The 10,000-nt window shown below is 39.1% G+C and overlaps 1 protein-coding gene across 1 annotated transcript in view; it reads right to left on the bottom strand.

Moving 5' to 3' along the window:
* LOC148952819 (fibroblast growth factor receptor-like 1) overlaps window positions 1–10,000 on the bottom strand; it is a 110,979-nt gene that overhangs the window by 48,730 nt on the left and 52,249 nt on the right. The window contains exons 4-5 of the mRNA XM_089087788.1: window positions 8,647–8,818; window positions 6,267–6,400 (exon numbers count right to left, since the gene is read on the bottom strand). Coding sequence (XP_088943914.1) covers window positions 6,267–6,400; window positions 8,647–8,818 — 306 coding nt within the window. The remainder of the gene's footprint in view (window positions 1–6,266; window positions 6,401–8,646; window positions 8,819–10,000) is intronic.

Genomic DNA, 10,000 nt, shown 5'->3' with positions numbered 1-10,000 from the left:
CACACACCTACGAATGGCTAAGAAATCCTGCTCAGAAAAGTCAAAAAATAGCAAGCCAAACACCCCAAATCATAGTTTTCAGACACCACACACCTACAAAAGACTAAGGAATCCGGTTATGAAAATTCTGAAAAGGAAATTACATAACCCAAATCATAGGTTTCAGACATCACGCTCCTATGAAAGACTAAGAAATCTAACTCAGAAAAGCCCTAAATATTAATTTACATATCCCAAATCATTAGTTTCAGACATCATTCACCTACGAAATAATAAGAAACATTAAATCAGAATAGTATTATATATCCAAATACTCATCCCAAACTCAAAGTTTCAGACAACAAACACCTATGAGTGATTATTAATCCTAGCTCTGAAAAGTTCAAAAAGCAAGCTCTACCTCCCAAATCATAATTTTCTGAAAGCACACACCTATGAAAGGCTAAGAAATCTAGCTCAGAAAAGTCAAAAATAGCAAATTAACCATCCCAAATCATATGTTTCAGTCAACACACACCTACGAATGGCTAATAAATCCTGCTCAGTAAAGTCAAAAAATAGCAACCCACACAACCCAAATCAAAGGTTTCAGACACCACACACCTACGAAAGACTAAGAAATCCGGTTATTAAAAGTCAGAAATAGCAAAATACATAGTCTCAAATCATAGGTTTCAGACAACACTCACCTATGTGTGTGTCTGTATCTGTGTGTGTATTTGTATGTGTGTGTGGGTGTGTGTGTGTGTGTGTATATGTGTGTGTATATGTGTTTATGTGTGTATGTGTATGTGTGTGTGTTTGTCTTTATATGTGTGTTTATGTGTGTGTGTATGTGTGTGTGTATGTGTGTGTATATGTATGTGTGTATGTATGAGAGTGTGTATGTGTGTGTGTATGTGTTATTGTAAGTGTGTGTTTAAGTGTGTGAGAGTGAGAGTGATATATTGAGAGAGTGAGAGTGTTATAGAGAGTGAGTGATTTATTGTGTTATTGTTAGTGTTAGGGATATTGATTTTTGTTTGTTGTTGTTGTGTGTGTGTGTGTTATCCCGGTGGCGCTTCTCTGGTCCGGGGGACCTTTGGGGGCCGGGGGAGGGCCTTTGGGGCACGGGGAGGGCCTTTGGGCACAGGGAGGGCCTTTGGGGGCCTGGGGGACATTTGGGGGCCTGGGGGACATTTGGGGGCCGGTGGAGGGCCTTTGGGACCCCGTTGGTCCTTTGGGAGCTCGATGGGCCTTTGGGGGGGCCCGGGGATGGCCATTGGGGGTCTGGGTGGGCCTTTGGGGCACAGGGAGGGCCTTTGGGTGCCTGGGGGTCCTTTGTGGACCGGTGGAGGGCCTTTGGGACCCCGTTGGGCGTTTGGGACCCCGGGGGACCTTTGAGGACCAGGGGAGGGCCTTTGGGGGTCTGGGTGGGCCTTTGGGGCGCCGGGAGGGCCTTTGGGTGCCTTGGGGACATTTGGGGACCGGTGGAGGGCCTTTGGGACCCCGTTGGTCCTTTGGGAGCCCGGGGGACCTTTGAGGACCAGGGGAGGGCCTTTGGGGCAGTTGGGGGCCAGTGGAGGGCCTTTGGGACCCCGTTGGTCCTTTGGGAGCTCGATGGGCCTTTGGGGGGACCGGGGATGGCCTTTGGGGGTCTGGGTGGGCCTTTGGGGGCACCTTTGGCCCTTTGGGAGCTTGGGGGGGCCTTTGAGGGTCCGGGGGGACAGTTGGGGGCCTGGGGGACATTTGGTGACCGGTGGAGGGCCTTTGGGAGCTTGGGGGGCCTTTGAGGACCGGGGGTTCCTTCGGGGTTGGGGTAGGAGGATTGGAACCCTTTGGGGTTGGGTTAGAGGACCTCACAACACTGTTCAAATGAAACTTGTGTATTATAACGACCACACTCAAATTCTCTTCTAAAATCTCTTCAAAAATCTTCTTTTAAAATGTCTCTATCTGTTTCGCCGAAATAGTTCCATAACCTGTCTAAAACAGTTTCGCCCAAATAATCCCTAAACGTAAATTCAGCGTGTTCCTTTGTTATTGGCATCTCTGCGCTAACGCATTTCAAATTAATATGAAACCTTTTCGCGCGCTAAAACAATTCATCGCTAAGATGTTTCTTGCCTAATTGTTTCCATGGCCATTGGTTATTAATATCCTTTGGAGTTCGACCAGTAGAACTGTTCCCGAGGCAAAGACATTAATGATTTGGATCTATTCCTAGAGAAATGTTTCTAGGCGAAAATTTTTAAAGTCTGACAGATGATGTCATTGATTAATTTATCTGTCAAGAAAGGGGAAACTAATTTATTGTTTCCAAGGGAGATTATTGATTCAAGATAAGTGAATATAGGTCGACATCACAGGTGTTCCACGCTCGATGGTTTTGGTTTTTTAATCGCACGCTCTCAGCGACAGTCAATGTCGTTGTTGTTGTTTTTGTTGACACACTTGGAAAAAGAGGTCATTGACCCCATTAGCCACGTATTCTCCCTAATGACTCTATGCCCATATATGGAGCCCCGTCCGTATTCTATGCCCATATTTGGTGCCCCGTTCGGACCTCCTGACCCCTCTCTACTGACGAATAACCAATAATTGACCAAATTGACAAGTTTATATAAAAAAAAGAATAAAAAAGGAAAAAAAACGGAATGAGGGCGCAAGAAAAAAATGCCCCCCTGATTCAGTGACAGGGTCAGGACAAAATAAGAAGAAAAGAAGACGTTCATCAGAAGAATTCTAGAAAGGGGGAAATTCACTTTGCAGCAAAAAGCTGTTAGCTCACCTTCGGTTTTGATTAAGCATGGGCACTGTTCTGTTTTTCTGAAGAAACAGGAAAAAAATAAACGGGGCTTAATGAAATAGAACAGAAACAGAACAGGTCAACGAAAAAACAGAAGACCTGTTTATGTTTCTGTTCTGTTTTTTGGTAAAATCAGAAAACAGCTGTTTGTGTTCAAAAAACACCTGTTTAAATAGCTGTTTTTCGAACACCTAAGGCTTAAAGAAGAAAAAAATTGTAAATGATAATTTTTGGTTTATTATCAGTACTATCAGTATTATCACTACTGGAGACCTGTAAATTCAACAAACTGCGACTATCGGATCCTCACCAAAGTTCTTGCAAACCGACTAAAAAAGGTATTTGCTAAGTTGCTAAGTAAGCGACAAAAAGGAGGATTAGATGGACGGAAAACAGCTGATGTTCTAAGAGCCATACGAAACATAATGCACATGATGGAAAAAAAGAAAGAAAAAGGGAAATACAGAATCACAAGCTTTGACATTCGAAAAGCATTTGACAAAATAAGAAGGGCAATCCTACTTATTATACTAGTGGCATACGGTTTCTGTAAATAATTTATCGAATGGATAAGAAAGACCTTGGAGAAAATAGAACAGACAATTGTGATAGGTAATATAGAAAGCGATAGCTTTCAAGCAGAGACAGGAGAAAGACAGGGATGCCCATTAAGCTATTTATTGTTCGAAATATATATTGACCCTTTGTTGCGTTATTTGGAGCAAGAGATACAAGGAATCGAGATAGGAGGAACCCCACAAAAGATAGAAGGATTTGTCGACGACCTCACGACTTTCAAGGAAACAGACATGGATTATTTACGAGCTCTGCATCGTATAACTATGTACTGCGATTTGTTCAAACTAGAATAAAACAAAGAAAAATGCGAAGTCCTGTCTTTAAGCGAAGAAGAACCTCAGTATATTGGCGGGATACAAACGAAAGATGAAATGCAGTGTTTAGGTATCCAATGGAGAAAAAAATGGAAAGAGACGAAAAAAGCAAAGTGGGCTAAAACATTGCAGAAGTTTAAGTCGGCACTTGCTTACGGCTATGGAAGAGCCTTCACAATATTTCAGAAAGCTCAGTACGTTAATATTTACTGTTGTCCAGTGATATGGTATTTTGCTTCAGTGTCAAACCCCACAAAAGGTATCCAGAAGAAAATAAAATCAATAATATCTCAGTTCGTCTGGTACGGAAAACTCCCTCCAGAGCTTAAATTTACAGATATGTTTCTAATGAAAAGCCAAGGAGGCCTACAAATAATTAGCACCGAAGCCAAGATAAAAGAACTTCATAGGAAAACAATTATCGAAGAAATCTTTTTTGAAGAAAGAACCCTCATGAAAAAATTGATATAACGCATGGGCGAGAAATGAAAGGAGTGACTGCCCAAATTCGGTACAAAAACATTTCGGAACTGTCAAAGAATTAATGGAAAAAAGGATCGTAGACCCTGATAGCAAAAAGATCAACAAAACAGATATGCAACAATGGTTCATTTCGCAGGAAAACCTACCTCCAGCAAAAATTCTAGAGACGAGTGATCTTGACGATGAAAAACTGAAGAAAATGTTCGACTTGATACAAATGGTGCTTTCAAGCCGCTTGTTGTTATTTTTTTTTTAAATAAGCTGTTTCATATCTGGCTTATCAAACGTAGAAAGTGGTAATTTGTCCTTAAACAGGGTTTTGCAGCAGATCATCCGCAGATCAGCTTGTTTTGATCGATTGAAAAAAAAAACCAAAAAACATTGTATATCTGGTCTTCTTATTCCAGATTTCACTAATCCATTGCCCTATGTGTCACTTGCTTTACTATCTGGAGCTCTCTCAAGGGAAGCAGCCTGACTTGATTGATTTTTTTTTAGTTGGTTTTGGTTTGTTATTTTCTGCACCAGCCGCGTATACTTTATCTTTGTGCACATCAATTGTTTTCTTTTTTTTGGGGGGGGGGGGGTGTCAAAATATATGAATAAAAATGTTTTTTTGGTATTTTGGAAAAAGAGGAATTTTGATACTAAACAAGCTATCGTAAGCGGGGAATTAATGTCAGGGGAGGACGTCCTCTTTGCAGGATTGCATATTTCTTTAGGTGAAATTTATTTTGTGGAAGTGGGATAGTACTAAAATGCTCTTTGGCTATTATTTTAAATTAAAAGTACTTATTTAAATAAATGGAAATATTTATAGTAGAAACCAGAGTAGGGGGTCTTTTAGGTTAAATTTTATATATCTGTTTGAAAAGTTTGAAATGTAATGCCACTGAGAGAAGAGGAGGTTCGACTGTTAAGAAAAAAACACAAACAAAAACGAAATTTTTTTAAGGCACCAATTCGCAGCTAGAAAAACTACTCCAAGCTTTAGTAGCAACTGCTTATACTTTCAACTGCGTATAGTGTCAACTGCTTTAATATCAACTGCTTATAGTATTCAACAAGGGCTGGAGGATAAAATAAGAAACGACGAGATCTATCCTACTACAAATTAAATAAAAAAAAAAGTTTTTTTTAACTGAAAGTAAGGAGTGACATTAAAATTTGAAATGAACAGAAATTATTCCGTATATGAGAAAGTTTGTTCCCTCCTCAACAACTCGCTCTTCACGCTAGAGTTTTTCAGCAATTTAAATAAAGTTACTTATTGGGAAGAAATTTAAACTTTAGCGTAAAGAGTGAGGTGTTGAGGAGGGGGCAACCCGCCTCATATACGGAATAATTTCTGTTCATTTTAAGCTTTAATGTCACTACTGACATTCAGTTGAAAAAACCTTTCTTTTTTATATTTAATCTGCATAAAAAGCCAATGCTTTTGATGTATCTATTGATGTATTTGCTTCCCAATAACTAATACTATATGAAAAAATGGGAAATGGTAATAGCTTGCAGGCTTTCCCCGATAGCGGTGGAGGGTCAAGTCATCCTCAAAGACATACTTGTTAGATCTTTAGTGTTGCCCATCAAAAGCTACGAGCCAGAGGAAAATTGCTTGATTTTCGGAACTGGAGGGGTAACACACTCCAATAGTTTAGGAATCTTAATGAAAATTGCACCATCAGATTCAGCGTATCAGACAACCCTACTATAAGTTCCCATCAGCAAAAATATGAAATTCTGTTGTTTTTTTTTGGCCAGAAGAAAGATCATGGATGCGTGTTTATTACTATTTTTTTTGCTGGAAAGAGTGCAATTCGAATGAAAATTAAAAGTTCTAGTGCCCTTTTAAGTGACCGAAAAGATTGTGACAATTTAAAAATAATTTCTGCAAGCTACATGGATTTGCCTTCTATCTGTTTAGCTTCAGTGGCCCTCTAAACAACGTATATTAGTTTTTTTTTTAATTTGACAATGAACTTTATTATAACATTGGAGATCGTGAATCACAATTTAAGATGAAGGGCATTCACATTTTAGTATTGAACTAAAAACCCCTCCCCCCAGTCACAAAAGTCAGATTTCTGACTTATGGGAGCTACATTTTCCAGTTCCGAAATTAGTTTTGTCATAACCCAACCGGCGGAATTTGCTCCAAAAAAGGCACTGTGTACATTGTTGTGGATAATCAATCGTCGTGACAGAAGATAACCATGGCTAACGAGAATATGACAAACTAAATGTAAGAAACATGTGTAGAAATACTCCATTGCTCTGTCAAAATAATGTCAAAAATTTAAGGGCTGGGTAATGAATCCTTTTCTATTTCCAATGCAATGAAGGGTGACTAATTGATGTCAAAATACTTTGGTTCTATATCGGTTAAGCACTGCGCTGACAATGTTGTGGCTCTATGGTAAAGCTAGGGAGTCAAAGGTTTTGCTGTCACCGGATGATGAGTGTGTCAAGAGCGCGAGTTTTCAAAAAAGCCAGGAAACTACACATGGCAAAATCTATAGTGCGTTCAAGCGTTCCAATATCACTCATCTGAACAGTTCAATTACTGATCCTTAGCGTTTCACGAGACGTTAATGACCTCAGAGGTAGGATTACTACTTGACACGGTCCCGAATAATTGTCTGAAATTTTACACCTCACAGCATAAATATCATGATTACAGCATATAATACTAGACAACATAGATATAATATGTATGCTGTTACACCATCTAACCCTCGAAAACGAAGGATAAACGATAAGTGAGGTCATATATATATAAAAAAATTAAACTTTTCAAAAATGGAAAAAATATGTGACATCACATGCAGAGAACAAAAAAAGACAGTAATAGTGAAATGTGGCAAATCTTCAGCGATTTGTAAATAATTTATGTTTACAGCAGGGGCGGATCCAGGATTTTTTTTTAGGGGGGGGGGGTAAAATAGGCTGATCTGACAAACTTGTGTTAGAAGCAAATTTATTTAAGGTAAGCTTGCGTTAATTCAGTAAATTAAACTACTTTGGACTACGTTAGGAGGGCCGCGTGCCCCCTCGCCTCCCCTAGATCCGCCACTGGTTTACAGTGGAGTAAACGTGACTAATGTTATTATTCGCCTAGTTGCCAATACCATTTCAGTTGACTAGTGGCCGGATAAGTATTTATTGTTATCTTTTACAGATTACATCCGGGAAAGTTAATATGCTTCTTATTCGATTTGTGTTAAAGAGTAAGCTGGGCAAGCGGATAAGTCATCATGAACACACGAAAATAAGTTATCAGGAATTTTCTTTGCGTTACAAACACCTACATTTTGTGTGCGAGCATATCAGTAGACCCTAGGGAAATAAAGAGGCTAGGCAATATTTTTCATTTTCTTGCTATCATTCTTTTGACGTTTTATCACTATTTGCTTTACAGCAAATAACAGATTTACTGCGTTAAAAACGTAAGTCAATCTGGGGTGCCACTAATGGAAATTAAACATTCTTTATGTGGAATTTTGTTTCTACTGTGTGAAGTGTATTTCGTCAGACTTTGCATGATGAAGCTTAAAATGGGTTGTGGGTGGGTTGAGAAAAGAATCTGCCTGATGTATATACTGTATGCAGTGGTGGATCCAGGAGTGGGGGCGAGGGGGCAACCCCCTAACTTATTTTGTGTAATTTACTTAATTAACGCAAGTTTGCGTTAATTAAACTTGCTCCTAACGCAAGTTTATCAGATCAACCTATTTTGTGCCCCCCTAAAAAAACCTGGATCCACCCTTGGCTGTATGTGTATATGTGTGTCCTTTTTCTATTTTATAAGATTATATTTTGGTTATGTCTCAAGTAGTTAAGGGGCATCTATATTTTGTGTATCCTTGTGAAACGATATCTCTTTCTAAACGTTACTGCAAAATTTTCAGATATGGTTATCTTGGAATGTTTAGAGTGTTGGGGGAGGGGGGGTGTTAGTATTTTTTTTCAGTCTTTTTATTTATTTCTTTTAATAGAGCTCCTTATTCTTAAAAAAGGTTGTATAAGGAGAAACTTTTGTAAATCGGATATTTTGTCAAAATTAAGTTTAAAAATTAGCATGGAAGTTGAGTAATTATCCGTTTTTTAGAATGTTGATGCTCGAAGCAGAGTTCCTTGTCAAAAGAGTTGGATCGTAAAGCGTCGATAGAATTAGTTCAGATGGGGATGGTTAGAAAAAGAAAGTATTTTTGGGGCCAAAAATTCAGAACCTTCCTGTGAAGGCTCTTCAAGTCGGAGTGAATTTTTGAGACACTTTTTAGAAATATTTGCGAGGTTTGTCTGGCTAAAAGCCTGCTCGCTTCGTTATTCTCTTCAAATAAAACTAACCTTTAAAAAAGTCAAAGCATCTTTTTTTACGAAAACCGGAAAACTTGTCGATGTTTAATTTCAAATTGTATGCTGATATCTAGCAATAATTTGCTATAATAAAATAAATGGAGGGACTAATAATGAATTTCTTACTTCCAGAAGATGCAGAGTCCAATATTTGTAAATGGTAGGACGTGTTGATAGATCCATGAATATTTTGCGCAAAACAGACATAATTTCCTGTATCTTCGACTGTTGCTCGTGGAAACAAAAGAGAAGTGATGCCATCTGTAGCCATTCCCGTTTTTAGTAACATCATACCATCCTGAAATAGTTTATATAGTTTACAAGAAAAAAAAAATCCGAGGGGTTTCTACTTTCCGCCTTACCTTACCTTAGACCCTTACCTTAGCTCCTCCTGTACCTCCAGAGGCACACAAGGCGTCCGTTAACAGCCTCCAATCATCCCGCAAATGAGCTGCGGCGTAAATGTCCTCCCACTCTGGGATTAAGGATGCGTGAAGGGCTCTCCTGTCCCGCTCATATGTCCTGTGAAGCGTGTTTTTGGGCCTTCCTTGCCGACGCGTGCCGTCTGGTTGCCACTGGAAGATTATATTCGGTAGTCTCGATCTTGGCATACGGATAACATGGCCAAGATAGCGCCATCTTCGTTGCCTGACTACATCAGCGACATCAGGCTGGTTTGTGTAGTGGCGAATTTCCATGTTTGTTATCCTATCCTTCCAGTTAATGTTTAGGATACGTCGAAGACAGTTGTTTTCATATGCAGTGAGTCGTTTTTCCTGCTCAGCGGTGAGTTTTAAACATTACATCGCGTATGTCAGAACCCCTAGTATAATCTCAGAACGCCAAGTGTGCCTACAGTTCCGTCACGCTTGGCACACTTCCACCACACTTGGTACGTCCACCTGGTGCATGTGATTTCTAAAACTGGGTGCCCCTCGGAGGCTTCCAAGTAATGTTTTACTTTTTTTTCCCGACTTTTTAGTAGCATGAAGTGATGCAGATATTACCACTTTTTATTTTAGCGACATGACGCAAAATGCAGAAATACCATGAAATGTATCCTTTGAGCTTCTGGACTCTGTAATAGAAGTGTAAGACTAAAAAGAAACTTTAATGTATCCACGTGCTGTTTTACTTTTTGAACATAAATATTTCAGTAATGAATAAAATGCCAGAGTGAGCCAGACTCATGAATTTTAAGGACTCTGAAACATAAATGTCAACCTAAAAAGATACTGAAATGCTTCCAGTTTTTGCTTAATTTTTCATAAAAAGCATCCTTTTTTTCTTAAAACAGAATGGTTTGTGGTGTTTCGTTTGTTCATTTATTCATGAGCTATTTATTCATTTATTAAAAAATGAGCTCCATTTATTAAAAATCAGATCCCTCTGGGTTTTGACTGAAATCCAAATATCAGAGGCAACGCTATAGCGTTGCCTATAGTAAAGGCCATACAGCTCCAATGTTTTATTATTATTA

Source organism: Artemia sp. Qi Xiang Cuo, chromosome 4 (assembly GCF_049724085.1).
Source record: "Artemia sp. Qi Xiang Cuo chromosome 4, ASM4972408v1, whole genome shotgun sequence".
Taxonomy (NCBI): domain Eukaryota; kingdom Metazoa; phylum Arthropoda; class Branchiopoda; order Anostraca; family Artemiidae; genus Artemia; species Artemia sp. Qi Xiang Cuo.
The sequence above is the reverse complement of the archived record's forward strand: the minus strand, read 5'-3'. Positions and strand labels throughout refer to the sequence as shown.